Here is a 20,769-nt window from a genome sequence, read left to right as displayed (position 1 = left end):
TATGAAATTCTTGAAACTATTAGATTTTAATTATTATTTATAGGTATTTAAATGGGCTCATATTGTAGTTTTTGGGTGTCCAATCATATTGTGTTTATTTGTGCAGAAATTATACACTCACTTGCCAATATAGTAAAAGGGTGGAATGTTTCACAACGATCCTAGCAATAACTCAGTAAAACGACCACTTCTTCAATGCAAATCCGCTCAAGAAAAGCTTCTACACACAAAGTAGAGATGAACCAGTTACTGCATTGTTTATTAAGTTTCACTTGATTCCTCCTGACAACCATTTAAACAATGAATGTTGGGAAATGTCTCTCAAAGAATCAACAACAATGGCTGGGATCAGAGCTTTTATATTTAGCTAATACTGTTTTTAGAAAGGAGAAAATATTTCTTCCTGAAGGGATTATAGGAAGTCTTATAAAAGACACCTGCAAACAAAACAAGTGACAAAAGATCTCTATCATAATTGATAACAGCTACCCTTGGCAAAAAATCTGTGCTTCTTCAGAAATAAATACATCTTTGCTACCAAATTTCAAAAGGCATCCACTAACCAACAAGCTTGCTGATCGAGAATAGCAAGTTTTGGAAAACCTGCCAAGAAGGAAGTGCTTTTGTCTTATGGATAGCAGTGCATTATTAATCAACAGTAAGTTCCTAAATTTTCTTCTTTTCAATAGTGTACTGGACATGTAACATCTGCTTTGTTTTTTGAAAAGGAAAACTTTTCGCTTAAAATACGTACTTCAGAATTTGACAAATTATTCAATAGGCAATTTAAAAGAAACACGCAAAGTAATCAACATGAGGGGAAATGTTTACAAAACACGGTTTACAGTAGGAGCTTGAAAGAAAAAAACAATCACATCTAGGGCAACAGCCTTCATTCTTTCATCCCAGATCAGTTAAGTTTTGGTAAGAATATACTGCCTAAAGTATCTATAGCCTGGTCAAATAACTAGGTTTTCCAATCTACTCATAAATGATTCGGTCCTCTGTATGTGCTGTGCATACAGGTTACCTTCTTCCTTAACTTTCTTTTGGAGCAAGCCAGATGGTTCCCTCAGAAAAAAAACCCCAGTGTAATTCTCAAGGCGGTTGGCTTCAGGGTCTGCTTCCAAAAGGAAGTATGGACAAGACCACACCAATTTTGGCTCCCTCTGCTTACGCAGACTTCTCTAACACTTTCCCAGCAAATTTAACATCCTCAGACAACCCCACATGCCTTTAAACCACATGCCAGGGCATGCAAAACACCCACTCAGTTTCTTGCTATAAAAACACCATGCAAGTGGGCTGCAACACAACTCTCACATTATTGTTAAATGCACGGAACTAAGGAAAAGGGTTAATTGTTTTATCTCAAGACCACAGGACCCAGAGGATGCTCTGGCCATGAGCAGTATGTAATATGAACACACACAGTGCAGTCTGCTGTAAAGGGGACAAACCTATGCAAATACAAACCCCTCTGCATCGTGCTTGGTCTAATGGCCGAGGAGCACTATGCAAGAGATGGGTTTGACTTTGTGGATGTAAATCCTACCCTAAGAGGAGAGGACAAGCATTGCAGGACAGCCTGAGCTTCCAGCCAAAAAGGCAGGCACAGATGTATTATTCCAAGAGAGCTGAAATCAAGAAAGATATTCTGTCTAACGAGACAGTTAATGAGACTGAAAAAAATTTGGAATCTGTATAAACAGTAGATAATGAGTAGTATATTATAGAAAGAAGCTTATATTGCACTTTCAGGAAAGAATTTGTCAGGGCCTTAAAAGCCCATGAATTCAAAATCTTAATTATCCACTATAAGCATCTCCCTAACTCACAAAAAACCCCAATTACTTTAATTGATAGGTAAAATACATCACCTTCCGTTCTTCCCAAAAATGACATGTGGCACTGCAATGCTTTGAAAAACAAACACACACCTCAACTTTAACAACTTCACTAAACTAGGAGAAAGAGTGTATCTTAAGAAGTGTTTTTACTAATGCCTTGGAATATTTTTTTTTGTTTTCCTATTTTCAAGAGTTCAGCATTAACAATGTGATTAAACTGCTCAACCTGAAATGTTTTTGGTTTATTTTTAAAGAAGTCAAAACAAGGTTTAGATCCTGAGTAAGTTATCTCTAAGAGACGAAGTTAGCGATAGCACCTTAAGAAACATTTCTCCCTTGAGCATGACAGGTCTGATCCACTAAGTCATTTCTTTCTCTAGCCTCCACAATTCTGTGTATTCTGTTCTTTTCATACAGTACGATCTTTTTTTGGCAGCTTTATCCTTCTGCAATTTTTTTACAAGTAGGATTAATAGCAACTGCAACAGAAAAATTACCTTGATGTCATACATAAACCTTTATCCTTTCATCATCATCAAAATCTCAGTGCTTTGTCCATCTTTCTTGTCTGCAGCAACTTATTTCACTTGTTCCCATTAAGGCTATTATATTCACCCTATTACTACTAATCTTTTCTTTGTAAATAGCCACACCTATTTTAATCCAAAATGGTGTGGTAAGCATTTGATTCTTTGTGGAAGTAGACACGTAATTAGGTTAATCTGTGCTATCTTTTCATGTGAGTTGATTGTTTCTTTACTATGGACATATTTCTTATAACAGCAATAAGCTTGCCAGATTGCTTGGAGGCAAATCAGGAGCAATTTACCAAGCATGTAGCTACTATGAACTAAAATCTTGACATAATAGCAAGCTGTGTATAGCCACTCCTACCTGCCAGTTATTACTCATGTTAGCTTTTTACTGACACATTAAATTTCAACCGCACCTTTCTTTCACAAACAAGTACTTTCATTCAACTCAGCTACAACTGTGACAAATAGCTGATCTTCACCAAAGCATACAGGAATCTAAAATCTGAATGCAGTGCAGAAGTCTTTGACAGTAGCAACCAAATTACCTGCACGAAGTCCAAAAATGTCAATGGAAGCAAGTCATCCAGGTGGCCAATATCTTTGGAGAAACGATTTAAGATTCTTCCTACAGAAACAGGGTTGGAGAAGAAAAAGAAAGTAAATATAGTTCCTGAAAAGATCAAAATATCTTAAACACACCATGGTTTACCACTTTAGTAATAATTAAAAGGAAACAGCTAGAATCTAAAGATAAAAAGACACTTTTTGAAACCACTGTGAAGGGAATCTTTTACAACCACTGCAATGTATTTTGAAGAGGAATACTTTTTTACAAATGCCTTTCACCCAAATATAAAACCTTTACTTAAACTGCTAGGAAAAAATTAAAATGGGCTATGAAGATAATCATTCAATGGAATTTAACAGGTGAAACACACATGCTTTATATGCTCAACATATGCAGGTAAAGGTTTACAGTTCAGACAAATTAATCCAAGTTTCATCAAGTCAGCCAGGATCTGCTCCTATCCTTGACTGAAACTCACTAGTGCATCCATGTCCCAGATAGATCATAATTGATCTAACTGATCCTTCTTAGTATTTCTGTTCCTACCCCTCCACCATTATATGCGGATTCAAATTGCAGGTGTTTCGGAAATAAAATTTGTGATAGATTTGTGTTCATGCAGCCTTACATTTATACTTATTCAAAACCTTGACAATACTGATCTTTATTAAAGCTAATAAAACAACTTTTAATCTGCTGTCAGCGAAGCATTTACACTTCTCTATTTTACCAAGTTCTACTTGGATGAAAAAAAAACCAGTTATAGCGAGAGTTCTTTAATAATTGAAGTCACAACGCTGCCACCCATAAGTGGATTAGTGTCTTTCACTATTAATCGATACCTCTACTCACCAGGAAAGAAACGAAGCTAAGGATGGGAATCTGGCCTTTTCTAAGGTGTGTAATGCCCGTGCATGCATTCGCATTGCTTTTTTATCTACATATATCTTGATTCAATTATTACTTCTAACTGGTACAAACACATTCACTGCATTGGCAACAAAAGACTTTTTTTTTTCTTTTCAAAGGAGCTCATTAAACTGAAGGTAGTTAAGTTTAAAGTTTCCATGGAGTGTGTTGGAGACGTAATTCAGAGATAAGAGCATTAACTCAAGTAACTTCTGCAGCAACCATCATTCTAGTTTTCTGTTCACGGCTGCCTTGGAATTACGAATTTTGTTGCATCATGTTGGATTTCTTTTTTTAAGGGAATTTTTGTTCCACATCAAGCACTATGCAAAACATCCTCTCCTCAGGCCTGGGATGCAACTCCAAAGAGATATACTGGTGGCGAACAGCTTGTTCTGCAGTACTTTACTACCAAAGGCAGTTACTTCGGCAGACAACAGTAGGATTCATCCTATTTTTAGGCTTTGCACACAGAGAGGCAGGGTATATAGCAGCACAAGACTCTGCAAAATCTCTTTCATCTGTTTCTACTGGGAATGGCAGCAGGGGGTGTTCCCTTTCACTTAGTTCATGTTGGGGCAGATGTATCAGAAGGAAATCCAAGGCAACTTTTTTAAAAAGTTTCCTTTTCCTGTGATTTCCTTACACGGAGACTGGTTGTGGAAGAGTGATCTAGCACTACTGCATGCCTGCCTTAGCTAAGACTTCTTAATATCTCAAAATACCACATTTCAGGTTATTTTCAAATGAAGCAAGACTTCACTGGCAAAGGAAAACCATTCAAAGAGGTTAAAAGCTTCCTTCTGACAGGGCTTTCCTTAGTGGCCTGTCCAGGAGGGACAGAGTAGGAAAACAAGATGGCATAATGGATTGGGCTCAGGGTATTAGCAACGTGTTCCCAGCTTTGCCAGTTGTCTCCTGAGTGACCTCACTTTCTCTTCCAGAGCGAAGGGCAGAGCAAGGGGAGGTGGCAGTGCCGAGCCCCTCCGTGAAACGCTTTGAGACCCACCAATTGACAAGCTGTACACAAGGGCAAAGGATTATTCATTCCTGTAGCAAGCAAATCCCACCCTAACTCAGCCTTGGAATCGCCCTTTGGCTTTTAACCCCAACTAAGTTTCATTTGTAGTGGTTTCAGACTGCAAAGGCCATCCCATGCGGCACTGCCAGGAGGCGGCAAGGCTACTCAGGCTGGCTACTATCCATGCCCATGGGGCAGGTCAGGTCAAAGCTGGCACCTCCAGGAATCAAGCGATGCCTTCTCGATCTCCCTTATCCCACAAACAAGTGGAAGAGCAATCCAAACTTGTTCCTGGAAAAGTGCTGTGCTTACTCTCATTTTGTACAGTACGGACAAGGCCTTAAGGGATAGAGGCGAGAGGCCATTACAAAACACTTGCTGCTGAAAGCGATTTAACTCTTGGGTTGTTTCAGTTCCAGCAGTGACTCAGAGTTCAGCTCTCATTTCCCTCCCCTGAGATTTCTATTGAAGAATCACCCATTAAAGTTGTTCAAGGAAGAGTTTTGCAGATTTTGAGTCCAAGTTTTGGGTTTGTTTTTTTCCAGCAATTGTTTGAATAGAATAGAACAGAACAGAATAGAACATTTCAGTTGGAAGAGACCTACAACGATCACCTAGTCCAACTGCCTGACCAATTCAGGGCTGACCGAAAGGTAAAGCATTTTATTAAGGGCATTGTCCAAATGCTTCTTAAACACTGACAGGCATGGGGCAGCGACCCCCTCTCTAGGAACCCTGGTCCGGTGTCTGACCACCCTCTCGGTAAAGAAATGCTTCCTCGTGTCCAGTCTAAACCTGCCCTGGAGCAGATTTGGACCATTACTACAAGTCGTATCGCTGGATACCAGGGCGAAGAGATCAGCCAAAGTCTGTGCCAACATCCAACCATTGCCTGAGAAAGTTTCAGCGTTGCAACAAGGAGAGCTTTAGGCTGCAAGCACGAGACAGATCCGTCCCAGCGCTTTCAGGGGTAAAAAGCCAGCAGAGATATAAATGAGAGCTGCGGAATACTTGCCTTCATCCTCCACACCAAGAGCGACTGTGGCAATGTTCTCCTTCACAGTAACATCTCTTCCAGTAAGGTTCTTTGAGGAACAAGGTCATGAAGGAAAATTTACCTCACTTGAGCTGGCCTCGGTAGTCCTTTGGTCTTACTATCTCTTCCATATATCCACTAACCACCAACTACTCTAGTACCCGCTGGTAATCGAGCTGCTAATTAATTGCCCAAACTGTATTTTTGGCAATTGCCTTATGAAATTGTCAAGTATAACAGTGTTTTTACAGACTGTGTTTTGACAGAGCTGCGAGCTGCCACCAGGAAAGTGGAAATTAATCTGACACTATCAATAAAACATGAATACATCTTTTAATCTGCCTAATCCTCTTAAAATGTAAATATATTAATTCTGTAAAATGACATGGACTAAAATACAAGTGAGCAAAAGAAATGGTATATCAAAAAGACAGACCTTGAAAACTGGAACCTTTTACAGTCCACCTGATACAACTAAAGCAATTTAAACAGTGGGGACATGAGTCAGCCACTTCCCAAATAAACATACAAGTGAATCTCTGGTAGCAGAACTTCATTTTTTTGAATTTTCAAGCTACTGAAAACAATAATTTATGGTCTATTTAGGGTTTGGACATAGTAATTCTGGAAAATGACACCTGAAGTCATTAAGCCTAGGAAAATACCTTGCTTCTTGCTAAGAGGTCCACATCTCCCTCTTGTAATGTTAATCCAGTGACCATTAATGCTTTTCTACTGCTAAAAGCAAGCGACAGAGCCACAAGCGCTAGCCCTATTTTTGTTGTTGCTGGTTTTCAAAGATATTATCCCAGTGACTGTATAAGAGAAAACACAGGCCTGGAGATGTATTTCAGATCCTGTTTGTATGGATATAACTGAACCGGCATTTTAGTCAGCATGTCCTACGCAGAAGTAAGGTATGGTAACCCACAAAAGCAAGCAAGTTCCCTCACCATACACCAGCGAGTGCAAAGCACCTCCAAACAGAAGTGCTATGCTTTGGAAATATCTGCAAAATGCCCCATAGCCATCATGATATTGCATCCAGAGCGATTGCTACATTTATAAGGATGTCTACAAGTAAATAAGGCCTATTTCGCAAGGTATGAAGAAACAACTGTTTCCATTTACTGGAAGCACAGTAAATCAGTGGATTGCTTATGCATCATTAAGCATGCAAGAAAAAACATTCCAGATATGGAAGTTAAAGTAGCCATTTTGAGTCAGGACTCGAAACGCTTACAGTTATGACTACAGTTTCTACTAGCATGGTTCTTTAGATTAAAGAAACCGTTGCACCTGCTATTCCAGAAGGGCAGGACCAGCACCCTCCGCCCCAAATTTTTTTATCTCCAAAACTTTTAATATCCTTCTCTCCCAAACTTACAGACTATCAACATCACCCTCCCACAATACTTCATACTTCCAAAAACCCCCAAATGCCTCAAGTGAGCATTTTTGTGATACAGATACATGCCATGAGACAATAATTCTTAGATCTAGTCCAGTTTTTTCAATTTACAAGAATTTTCAAGCTCACTTACTACTTGCACCCTTTACTTAACCCAGTGAGTTTCAGTCTGGGCTTCAAAAGCAAAAAGAAAATACTAAATCTAAAACTTGTAAGGCAAAGGAAATTTCATGCAACCAACAACAAAAAAGTCTTTTGAGAAACCAACAACTAAGTATGCCAATGTTACAACAGCATCCAAATTTGTGAATAGTATCTGATTCTCAGGCTTCCATGTGGTGTGCAGTGTCAGTAGCAAGCTGCAAAAGGGAACGTGCTCTCTTCAACAGTCCTATGTTTGTTTTTACATCAAATAACTTAATCAGAACACACACTGTTGTTAGATTTCTTCTGAAGTAATTAAATAACTATTCAATGCCAATTAATCACAGTTAAATAAGGGTCTGTCACCAAAGTGGTATGTACACATTTCAGACTATTTAATGGTCAAATACTTGGCAGTATCAAAGTTAAACAATGATTCATTAAACCTCCTCCACTACACAATAGTTAGGCTAAACTTGAAGTGAAAGAATCAAACCTCTTTTGTTCTCCATGAAAAAGACATCAAACCTCAGTATGCGATATTCTTTTCTTCCTCACTCTGTAAACTGCTTTAATTGCATGAATCAGAATGTGTTCAGGTGCTACATACCCACTTTGCTTCTGCAGGTGCCTACTGATACTTTTGAATAGATGTTCAAACCTATCATCCAAATAATGAAAACACTTGACAGTGTGCCACACCTATTTAAAATGTTTATACATACTTTACGATGAAAGAAATATAATCCAAACTGAATCAACACTTAGGATGTAAACACCAGAAAAGAAAAGGATTTTAAAAAAAAAAAACAAAAAAAACCAAAAAAAAACACAACCAAGAAACTAGTATCGTCCACTGGAACAGCCAAATGCCACCAATAGCATTTGATATTGTGCAACCTAAATTCCAAATATGAAGGACCCTAAGAGCAGCAGTACATTATTTCTAAATGTATTTGCAATTTCTAATATACTTTGTTGGCCAGTGCATACACTGAAATACTTCTGTATAATAGATTAGAGTGGGCAGATTGATTTTACATAACTTGCAAAGAGTTTACAAAGCCTTCATACCCACTTGCTTCATCACACATTGCAGAAACACTTCGTTGCTACTTCTGTAGTCCACTGATTTGCCTCTTTGGAAAAGAAAAAGGTCTTAAGAGCAGGTCCTTCTAGGGATAGAAAGGTTTTTTGCCGTGTGTGTATGTGTGTGTTATTAATAAATACTGCTTTGCATAGTAACCTAAACTCCTCCATGGCAATTAGCCTAAGTATCAATTTTCACATACAAGTACACTGCATTTACCAGGGGGGAGAACCCATTCAAAATCTGTTTATCTACTCTGCCACAGTGAAGGCCAGGAACACCCCCCCCACTGCCCAGCCTCCATGAAGAATAAGTAACAAATTAAACACTATTATCTCCCACTCCTTGCTCCGAACTTGCAGAAACCTGTCTGAAAGCAACTTGTACCGCTAGGAATGGATTCAAGAAGGTACTTGGTCATACACGTATAACTAAATGCAAGCAACCCCAACTGGGACCGTACTTTGCTTGAAGGCAGTCATGCCGCAGAGATGCTCTTCCAGCCCAAGACGAGCGTAATTTAGAGGGGCCGACGTCAGAGGGCCGACAGGGCACGCTTCACCGCGGGAGGAGGAGAAGACCCCGCGCACCGCGCTCTGCCGACACCACGCGACCAGCGGCCGCCGCGGCCGGGCGTCACCACCGCCCTCGAGAGAGACACTGCGGACTTTTAACAGTTCGAAATACAGCTCAGAAAACCAAAGCCATTTTATCCATACGCACGGAAAGAAAATAACGCTCAGAAGTGTGTATGTGGTAGCAAAAGCATACTCAAAGGTAGGAATAAAAGAAATAGCTGCACGGAACTGGGTATGTTTAAACGCCCATCAATTTAACTACATTGAACATGCTTCCCGTTCTGTCAGTGGTATAAATCGACAGCTCGCCACATATCTTGCTGTTAAGCTATGGCATTCAGTGACTGATAAGTCTTCAGCCATGCTCAGTTCGCACACATATGCCAAAAAAAGAGAAAAAGAGAAGAAAAAAAAAGAAAAAAAAAAAGTACTGCAACTACAAGCAGCCTTCCGTTTCATCAAAGCAGCGACAAAGTGGATTGTCCGTATCAAATGTTGGCAGGAAGCAGACATTACATCAACCTTGTAGAATACAACTATGAAATCAACAAAATAATTAAAGATGGATTACCGACTTTGAAAGGAATTGTAAGATTGTGAAATATTTCTTCAGAAAGAAATCTGGAAATGCATCTCCTGCATAGCTGTCAATTACTGATCTACTCTGGCTTTTCTTCCATATTTCTACAAAGAAACGTCAATAGGTCTGTTATCTTTTTTTAATATATGTTTAGCACCACATGTCCACACAAACTGCCATATACAGCATTACTGTCTTCCCCACAGGCATCCTATAAATATAAATAAGAAATTCTACCCCATTTTTTTTCTTTAGCAGCCTGAAACTGACAGGAATATTATCACTTTCTTAGACATTTGCAAATGGGCACAGTGGTGCTGGGCCAAAATATGCTGAGATCATAATATCCATTTATCTAAACTGCCAGCATGTAATGAATTCAGGTGGGATGCCTGCTATCCAAATTAATTTACTACTTGAAAAGGACTTTTTACACGAACCCTGTCAAACAGGAAAACAGTTAGGAAACGAGAAGAAAACATGAACACTGTGTTTGATCTTATTTTTAAGTGTAGGATTTAAAGAAAGAAGGATAACTATGATGAAGATAAGAACGGAAAACAGGCTTCTTTGGAAATGAATTTCTATTTTTACTACTGATGGAGCCGTCTACATTATCTACTACGAATACATTGATCCTAACTGTATACTTGCTTCTTGAACTTTCCAGTCCACTAGAAACACACAGTATTTTAATGACCTACTGATTAGAATACAATGCAGAAAGGATATATAAAGTCTTCATTAAAAACAGAAGCACAAAAAGAAAAACATCTTGATGGGGTTGGGGGGAAGCATAACTTTCTTTCTCAGTTGCTTTCATGAGAAATCTCGAAATACCTTCTGCATCATAACTGCCTTTCATACTATATATATCATTATCAATTAACCAAGTTGATTACAATTCCAGCTGTAACAGAATTTGCAAAACAGAATTTAACTTTGGTGCTACATTACACTTGCTAACAAAATGATCTTTTTTACAAAAGCACAATAGATCTGGGATAATATATTCATTAGCAACTTTCAAATTATTGATCCCTGCAATGATACTCCCTCAGCCCAATAATTAACATGCACAGATTCTTTTCTTTTGTAATTTATTGTGAAAGACTGGAATCATTCAAAAGAACAAACTTCTGGCTATGTGAAAAAGTTTTATGCCATAACCTGAGTTCAAAGCTACATCTCAGCTTCATAATTAGAATGACAATGAAAGCAGACCCCTGCACACCCCCTCCCCTTCCCCCCCCCAATCCCTGGAGTAATACTAAACCTTTCATATGTAATTCTATGATGAAGATTGCCAGAATAAAGTTCTAACCGTTCCAGAAGTTAAGCTCTGGATATCCTATCTGCTGCTTTTTCAACTTCCCCCCCCCCCCCCCCCCCCCCGGAGCTATTTTAAGGTATCCTGAGTTTAATGAATAAAAATCTACATTTAAACATACCAAAACAAATAAAAAACTAAAACCAAGCCACCAACTCTAATGTGCTGCCAAAATACAGCACAACTTAATTTCTGCTGTATACTACAACATAAACAGCAAGGTATTTTTAAAGCACACAGTCTAACTGAACAGGAGAAAAAAAAGTATTTATACAGAGGAGGGGGTACAGGAAGAGTTGACACTAGCCGCCTCCACCCTCCTGAAGGTGGGGGGGGGGGTTTAAAAATGGTAACCACTTGCAACTTATTAACTAGCCTTTAAAAAGATGTCAAGTTGTACACTATCTACAGTATTTTCTGTTGATTTACACCACCTTCTTTTTCTATGCCAGATGTAAAGTTACCTACTTCTCACCACAATACAAAGCATCACTATAGTAGAAACCTAGAATAGTATATAGTAAATACAGTCCTATATTGGTTTTTTACTAGCAAGATTATGAGTTTAATTCTTTGCTAAACTATTTAACCACAAACACACCCACTGCTGAAAAAGCATTTGTGTAGTCTAGTTCTTTTTTCTGTTATAAATTCAATTTGGATTGAAAAATATGTCCCAAGTGTTGTTTTGCTGGAGGGGGCCGGGGGGACTTACAATGAATTAAACTGAAAACTACAAATCAGGATGGACTGAAATATCTGGAGAGTATTCTGTTGCTGGTGTTTCTACATGAGAGGAGAAAAACAGCTTTTAGAGCTACTTTCAGATTTGGGTGTTATATATAGATATACATCAATACAAGGATTAAAAAAAAACCCAAAAGGAAATATGTCACCTTTCTGGTACGGTTTTTCCAACAACAAAAAGGAACATTCCTGTGCTATTTATACTATTAAGACTAGATTCAGAATAGGCTTTAAATACTGTATTTCAGAAAAATATTGGGGGGGGGGGGGGGGGGGGGGGGGGGAATCTCACATAGGTCTTGCAAATCTGCTCATATTTGTTGATTTTCTTACCATTCCATCTCCTAAAGATAATTCACTAAAGAATCTTAATTTGCTTCTTTTTAATGTTTTTCTTCCCTTTTTTTTTTTTTTTAGGCGTTGAAGTTAGAAGGGCTTAATCATCACTCCACTCTAAGATGACAATAACCAAGTAGGACATTACTGAATATAAAGCTTTTGCCTCCTGAAATCTTGAGTCAAAACTATCTGGTTGATACAGTTACCATTCAGAAAACAAGTATTATCATGTATTTTACCAATCATATATAACCAGATCCCCTCCCACACACTGAAAAGAATGATTCTGATGATCCATTTTCTTCCTTTGTTGAAACCATGGAAGGGAATTCTATATGAACTGTTGCTGCGAAAGCCAAGCCAAGACTTCTGGTCTCTACCTAGCCCATCCATTTTGAAGACAGCAGAGGCATTTCATGTCTTCATCTGACTTTGTAAACCCCTGTCTTCTGCTCAGCAAGTTCCTTTGGTTCGATCATTCATTTTCCTTTAGCTTCAGTTTCTTTTTCCTTCTCTTTCTGGAAAACGTGAATTGTTTGGCAAGGAGAGATTCTCTCTAAAGCTCATTCATTATGTACTCATGTAATGATTCCTGAAACACCTTCTCCTTTTTAACTACTCATACTATAGAAAAAACACTGCAACAACGCTGGTTTGGCTATCCAGAATTCACAATGGATGACACTGGATAATTTTCAGTGGGTTTTTTTCCTGTCTCATATGAAATGTCATCCCTACTGAACTCAAGAGAAATTCCAGTGTAACTATCAGAAAATTAGAACTGTGCCTCTTTTAGTTTGCTGTGTAAATAATCAAAGCGTTTGCTTGGAAAATTTGCTGTATGTTAAAAAGACAGCCCCCATGAAATGAAAAATTTTGCTTCCATTTAGGACATTTTAAACCACATGTTAGAGCAAAGCCACAGAAAATTTGGAAACAACTAGATTCACAACTTAGGTACTATTCACAAAACCACAAAGGAAGAAGATATTGGGAAACCTGTCATCCTGTTCATAAAGGTACAGCCAAGCCCAGGGGTCAGGACACTTACATGAAAGGTGAAGGCTGGGCAGAGACGCAAGGGAACGTGTTATTTTTACCAGTCACAGTGCATGCACTGAATGTGGGTCGCCCACCTCTCCAGCGAACGTGTTAATTGCTCTACTAGAGGCAATTCTGCGGTAGGGCTCCTTCAGTCTCCGCTCTTGAAGCTGCTCGCCCTTTGGATGAATCAGTAAGTAAGTATGGCACGGGAAGAAGGCAAATGAGTGTGTGCCTGAAGGCTACGGCAATCAGCATGGGAGGGACTACAGTTGGATTCAAATCCTCCCCCCCCCCCCCTTTTTTTTGGCCTAATTTAGGGCACAGAATGGATTCTTTCCTGCGAAGCGGGCTGTAGGGTAGAAGGAGGAATGACTTCACCTCCTCTTCGGTTTTGTGATTGGCACCAAATTCCACTTGCAAATCTCGCCTGAGAAACAACCAAAAGTCTTTTGTCTGGGAAAAGCTGAAGGCAACCACATCCCAAGCGTTTTCTTCTAGCAAGGAGTGGTGTCCAAAGGAATCTAGATATAGTCTGACAATGCATTTCTTTGGGCCATCAGCTTCTGGGGAAAAAAAAAAAAATCACTATAATATAAACTTCTTTACAGCCTAAACTATAATTAACAACACTGAAATGGAAGTGTGGGGTATAATATACATTCAAATGAGAAAAAACCAAAAATATGACCTCTTCTCTACTGTATATTATATTCATTACATTAAAAGAAAGAAGTTTTAATAATTAAATGATTAAATGCTAAGCATTTTGAAAAGTTATATTGCACTTCATATGACTTTACTGTACCCCCTCTACTGGGCAACGATTAGAAAGCTTCACCTCAAAAACAAAAAAGAAAAACATACTAGGAGTAAGCAGCTGCAAATGAGGAGTAAGTAGCTGCTAACCACACTAAAACACTAGTAGTGTATAAATCAAAACCAAGGAACCTTTAATGTTCATATAGAAATATACCTTAAATTCATCCCCCTAGATTTTTTGATAGCCGAATGCTAGAGGTTAATTATTTTAAAAGTATGTGCTTACACATACATTGCTTAAAAGTAAAGAAAAATCTAACATAGCCCTATAATTTTCTCTTTTTTCATGGCTTTTAAATAATAAGAAAGAAACTTAGCATGATAAATATGCTAACAGCAACACTTCTTCACTTTTCTATAAACAGAGAAAAAATTCACACACATCAAGGAGAAAAAAATGGCTTCACTGAACAGTCATTCAAGCAAAAGTGAATACGATTTACAATCTGTTTTGTCTTTGTTCAATTCAAAGAGAGACTTCACTGTGAAGCTCTGATTTACAGCTGTCCAGCACTATGAACTACTAAATAAATAAATATGCAAAAATAGAAGAGTGCCTCCTGCAACAAGGGACTCCTCAAAACGCTGCCATTTGTTACTCGCATGACAGAAACACCCAAAAGAGGATTAATGTATCTGAAGTGGGAGGCACAGCCTCACTAGCATGCACGCTGGACCATCGTGTAGCCAGCAGCGTGTCCTGCCCTGAAGAGTTTGTTGTGTCAGTTGAGAGAAACTAACACAATTGACTATAAAAGGAACAACGAGCAAAGGGAAGATGTAGCAGCAAGCTGGAACAGAAAGTTGCAGGACAAGATGTGTGCCTTTCTTTTTTTTTTAAGTATGGGAAAACAAAGGGGTCAGGGAATTAATGAGTTTCTCCACCCTTGTTTAACTGCTGTCAGTGTATAGTTATACTGCGGTTACAATGATACTGGTGTATCTTGAGAGATATTTTAAGATGCAGAAGAGCCAGCTTGTGGATGAACTTTACTGCACAGAGAGCAGGAAGTTACAAAGATGTAAGCATGAAAGATAAAAAGGCAAAACGATGATGGAGGAAGGAAGAAGAAACACAGGAATGTGCCAACAGCTCCAGTTACCAGGTGCAGAAATAGTAAAAGCTTTGCATGTGGCTAATGCTCAAATGAAGCCACACTCCTTTCTACACCTCCTGGTAGACTCCCTCAAAGTACACTGGGGCCATAAGATTAAGAAAAAGCCTTCTCCATCTGGCCCTGGGGAGGAGCTGCAAGACAGAACTGTCAAAAGACTAGCTGGTAGTAACAGTCATAGAAGTTGACAAACTCGGGATGTTTGGATAGAGAAAGCTTTGTACATATTGACTTGAATTTTTGCCCTGTGCAGACTGGCTGCTTGCACATGCCCTCTCCTTCACCCTCTGCTTTGTTCACTGCATATCCGCTCCCCATTTCCACCTCTGCCTCCAACATTGCTTCTTCCATTCCCCTTCACCATGGAAGGGCACAAGTTCTGGATACAAATAAGCATGCTTGAAAAAGAGGAGAGAATGTCATCCCATGGACAAGCAAGGCACAAAGCCTGACATGGCGAGGTATAGGCTAGGAAGCGTGGGATAAAGCAAGCAAGAACAGAAGGTGAACAGAAGGTGGCTGCAACACTTAAACTAGAAGAGTGCCTGAATTAATGTTTTGGAAATGCAGAGTGACAGAGAGAGCCACATAGGGGAACTTCAGTAACTACACATGAGCCGTAAAGGCAACAGGGCAGGTGTTTTACATTGAAAACCATGGGAAATCCTTACAGCAAGAGAGAGATCAGGTTCTGAAATAGTTCCCAAATTAAAACTGTGGAAGTCAAATGGCCACTGTCACCTGAAGGGAGACGGCAATGTGCATCCAGGACATACTGCATAACCATAAGCATACAATACATACAGACTATTCACAAGGTTATACTTGGACAGATGAGGCAAGACTCATGATCTATTGAGAGATGTCTTTAGAGAACAATTCAGAGGATTTTAGTTACTTCTTGCTTTAAACTGCTCTTACAGGAGCATAATTCACTCCGCTAACTACAGAACTGCAGGGGCAACAGCCAGCTGTGTCTCAAGTTAGTCTTGAGAGTATACTCTAATTAGTTTGCTTAATTTCATTCAGATAGGGTCTTAAGAATTCACAACACCAATTAAGATTTCAGGTAGAGGTATTCTTGGTAAAAGTTTTCTTTCTTCCCTCAAAATGAAGATGTCTGACTTTGGGTCTTAACAATTCACTTATTGATGCATTCATTTTGTTTCTCCGACATCCATTTTCACCATAATTTGTTTTTGTTTTGGTTTTTTTTTTTTTTTTTTTTTTTTAAAACCAGCAGCTTCTCTGCTGAAACTACATCAGACCCATTAGGATGAAAGAAGCTCCAGAACTTCAAGGAACTGGACAACTAAAGGAGCAATGCAAAGACTAAGACAAATGACCTATCTTTCAGGTATCCGTATACAATATATAAAACACTATAAAATCCTCTCATGGACTTAAAGCACAAGTTGTATTTTGGAATAAACACTACAAATTTTGCAAATAATCACTGATCATACCTGATCCCAGACATTTTGGGAATGGCTGTTTTACAACAACTGCTTTGCTGTTATTCTGCGTTAAAAAAGGCATTAACCAAATCTCTGATAAGGCAGGATTGAAATGGAAAAACATGCATATAATAATGAAATTAAATGACAGAAAAATATCTTGTGTTTTTCCTTCCCTCTTCATAAAACAGCATGAACACAGAACTTGATTCTGCATCAATTTGTGGATACATCGTTAAAACATACACAACAAAAGTATAACTTCAAGCAAAAAAACCCACGGAAGACAAAGTTATGTCAATAACCCAACCACTATTAATATTACAGAGTATTAATTAGTAACAACTTAGCATTGTAGATATTTAATTATAATATTTAGAGAACAAATGTTGGCTCTGAGGGTTTTCAAAATGTAGCTTAACTTTAGAATGCATATGAAAAACATCCAATAAACTTTTCATCACAGCTGAATGGTATTTACAATGCCTCTTAACTTTCTGAATGTCTATTTTGTCCTTGACTGACTGTGGAGAGGAAGTCCTTAAACAGCAATTCACATTCCAAATATGAACACTCAATTTCTAAAGTTCTTAGTGGTCAACTATACAGTGGTCATGCTTTCAGGAAGAGGTCACGAACAAGTTTAAGTGTCTGCATCCCTCTAAAACCTTTTAGGACCTCCTGGTCAATTGAGGGTTGGTTTGTTTGTTTTGTTTTTCCAAAGAAAGAAGACTGAAATGTCTCTTGACATCAAGGTTTTGTACCATTTCATAATCCAGTGTTTTTCTGGAAAACTTTAATATCACAGTTGGTATAGAAAATATTGGTCCTATGAAAGAAAAGTCAGTAAAGCACATGATCCATGTGGTGAGGTCTATTCCACCTTCCAGAAGATTCCTTACTTCAGCAGGGTACCACCCTCATAGCTGCGGAAGTATGAGGAAGTATGGACCACCTGGCACGATTAGAAGTCAAGACGTCACAAATTTCCTGAACTAGAAACCCCCCAAAATACTGAAAACATAAAACCTGAGGTATGTTGTAAACAGTATCACTAAAGTGTTACTGCTTGCATGGGTCACATTCTTTCCTCCTCAGTGCATTCAGGCAACCAACGGACCATTATGCTCAGAAAAGAGATCCTGGAAGAACTGAAAGGTTCTGACATCAGAGAATTTAAACTAGCTGTGAATCCCATTGAGGAGGTATGACTCATCTCTGAGGTTTAAATTAGATTATCAACCAAGTGAAGCAGCACAGTAAATCTACAATAAAAGATGAATGCCTACAGGAAAATAATTTTTGCCCCTAGTGGCAGATACTTGAACTTTAAAGGATCTGAGACTAAGCTCTTTGTCTAAGCCTTCCTGACAGAAAACAATTGAAATAATTTCTTTAGTTGGTCCAACTTTGCTCCATATGCCACATGGAAACAATATCTAAACCCTCTAAAATAAAGTATATTGTCACTTCTAAACCAATTGAGGATCAAACAATTTACAGAAACCAAGACTTATTTTGCTGACAATTAAGCTCTATCACCAAGACTTGAGATTCAATGAAATTTGACAATTGTGAAGAAAGAGGCTTTTGTCTGAGTAAGTCTGAAGCATTTGGAAGAACCAACAGGAAATCGGAAGACTGAATTAGATCGAAGTATCAGAGCCTTTGAGGATAGTCTAGAATTCACTAATTAAAATAACTGCCTTCCTTGCTCTGTTTCCTCTATGAATTGCTTTGGTTTTACAGCAGAAAGTCATATAGCAAGAGGCAAATCTGGTCTAAGGAGCAAGCATTGTACCCATCAAACTTCCTCTTACACCAACAGCATACTTTGTCTATGCTGCTGGTCAAGCTTCATTATGAAGAACTACCATCTCTTTAAAGATGAGATGAAAGACAAGTACGAATCACTGCTGTACACCAGATCTATGGGGTGTGAAAGCTTTAAAGCTTTTTTCTTCCATGCTAAAAGCCACCACATTTACTTTGTAGTAACTCATATACAACCCAAAGAAGTTTGCAAGTTCTATTCCATCCTAGTGCTAGAGGTCACTAGCTGGGATAATATTCTTGCACCTCCTCCTCATGGAGTCAAAGAATGAATATAGTCCTCTGTTCTTCCAAGAACCGTAATACTGACTTGTTCTCCTTCTACCCTTTTAATTGAAAAATATGTAAGACTTCTATTCAAAACACCTCTGTGCCTACTTCACAATTAATAGAAAGCAGTCAATAAGCATTTGAATGTCTTGCATCTCATGAGAAATAAGAACAACAGAAGCAGAGCGCAAAGGTATTAACAAATTAAGTGGTGCTCACAGCACTACATTTTAAGCTGAAAACATCTCGGATAAGTTCAGAAACTTGGGATTTTGCATTTCACAAAATGATTGTGTCTCTATTAAAAGTACATAGTAATATTGCTTTATTGTGTGGCTAAGATGGAAAAACAATTAATGAAATCCTATTTTTCCACAGGAATGTTTCTATTTTTTAAGCAAACACACACTTCTGGAAAGTGTCAGATTGGACATTTCTACTCTCAAACACTCAGCAGGTGAACAAAATCACCTGTATAAGCCCTAATAATTTTTGAGAAACACTTATTTCTGGACAACCACTTTTAAACACTGTTCTGTAAGCCTTCAGTAGTAGCTGGGCAACACTGCTTACTAGATTGAGGTGTAGCAGAGTTTATTTTTTTAATCTTAATTAAACAAAATGTTGGGATTGTTTTTTCCATTTTATCTCTTGGGGATTTTGGGGGGTTTCAATAAGTGACATTTAGTGAATGGTTTGAATTCAATATTAAACCATACTCATAGCTTAATTATGAAAAAAGATCATTGTCACTACATATTTGAAATATTAAAACTTGTCAGCTCTATAAAAACCTCAAGGCACTTTTTTCTTTCAAATTTGGTTTTGTTTTGAAAGCCCTCCTTAGATAAGATTTCTTAATATTAGAACAAGTCTAGTATAACTAGTTTTCTGTTTAAAATATTGGGGAAAAAAATGTTCCCTCTATATCATTAGTTCAATAGAAAAAAGATGACACTTGTAAAGCTAAAACCATCTATATTTCACAATTCTGGTGCTTTCAACTTGCAGAGCTTTCTGCAGATATCTTTTGTACTAAATGAGCATCAAATTTTTTTTTCTCCAACAGTAAGGGAACATTAGCTGACTAAAGGTAACTACTGCCAACTCTTCCTTAAACCATTTTATCTTTTTTTAGTCAGGAAATACCAGAAATATTCTGGAAGGTTAACAGTAACTGTTTGCTTTTGGCCGGCTGTTGAGACTGGGGGGGAGGGAGAATTGTTATGCTAAGAGGAGACTGGGGAAGGAAGGAAGGGAGAAAGTAAAGAAGCATTAAACTAACATCAGGCAAAGCATATGAGTTTTATATATTTTTAAAATATATATTTTATATATATGTGTGTGTATATATAAAATATTAAAATTATGGTTCATCCCTTTCTTTTAAATTTAGTGGTAAATTCAGAGTACTGAAGATTTTAAGATACCCATCCTTAAGAGCATAGACAGCTAGATACCCTGAACCTCCACACCAGTAGTGGGTAGCAAACACAGCTCTTCTCCAGCAAGATTTAGAGCAAAAGCCTAACATTGGTGCTCTGAATAATGCCCTGGAAGAGCCTGCCTCTTTATCATGTACCTGGTAAGCCTAGGCTAATGTTAACCTTTGTGAATACCCTTCTTTGCCTGGTCATTCCTCATTGCACATACTCTTCAAACTAGAATCATAAATGGCTAGTAAATAAAAATAATCATGGATTTGAATAAGTTCTATTATTTTATGCCAGAAAACTGCATATTTTACTCACTGAACCCTTCTCTATTACTGAAAGGATAATCTTACCATAACAAAGATGCTGTTTGTACTTTATACTTAACAATAACTTAACCAAGTAAGCACCACAGCAAATTTGGACTGAACAGGCATAGAACCCCAGCACTTCAGTTCACTTTTAGCTTCTCCTTCCGTAAACTGAAGGAAAGTTGGGCTCCTATCTCATTAGGTGATGCACAGATTTACTCATGTTTACAGGTCATAATAAAAATAGAAGGTTCTTCATTAAGTTGCCCAGCATTAAGGATATATTCCCCTATTTCAGTGAGAAGGAAGAGAAAGCAAACACAAGTGATAGACAGCAACAGTACTTCT

At 38.2% G+C, this 20,769-nt stretch overlaps 1 protein-coding gene across 7 annotated transcripts in view; it reads right to left on the bottom strand.

Moving 5' to 3' along the window:
* The window catches only part of ABCC4 (ATP binding cassette subfamily C member 4), a 152,447-nt gene that overhangs the window by 64,923 nt on the left and 66,755 nt on the right, over positions 1-20,769 (bottom strand). For 6 of the 7 annotated variants that reach the window (XM_049815799.1, XM_049815800.1, XM_049815803.1 and 3 more), the window contains exon 20: positions 2,932-3,011. In XM_049815799.1, the coding sequence (XP_049671756.1) occupies positions 2,932-3,011 (80 nt within the window). Of the gene's footprint in view, positions 1-1,555; positions 1,638-2,931; positions 3,012-20,769 lie in introns of all 7 variants that reach the window. The other variant, XM_049815805.1, reaches the window with a different exon arrangement.

Source organism: Accipiter gentilis, chromosome 13, assembly GCF_929443795.1.
Source record: "Accipiter gentilis chromosome 13, bAccGen1.1, whole genome shotgun sequence".
NCBI lineage: Eukaryota > Metazoa > Chordata > Aves > Accipitriformes > Accipitridae > Astur > Astur gentilis.
Note: the sequence above shows the minus strand (reverse complement) of the source record. Positions and strands in the feature narration are given on the sequence as shown.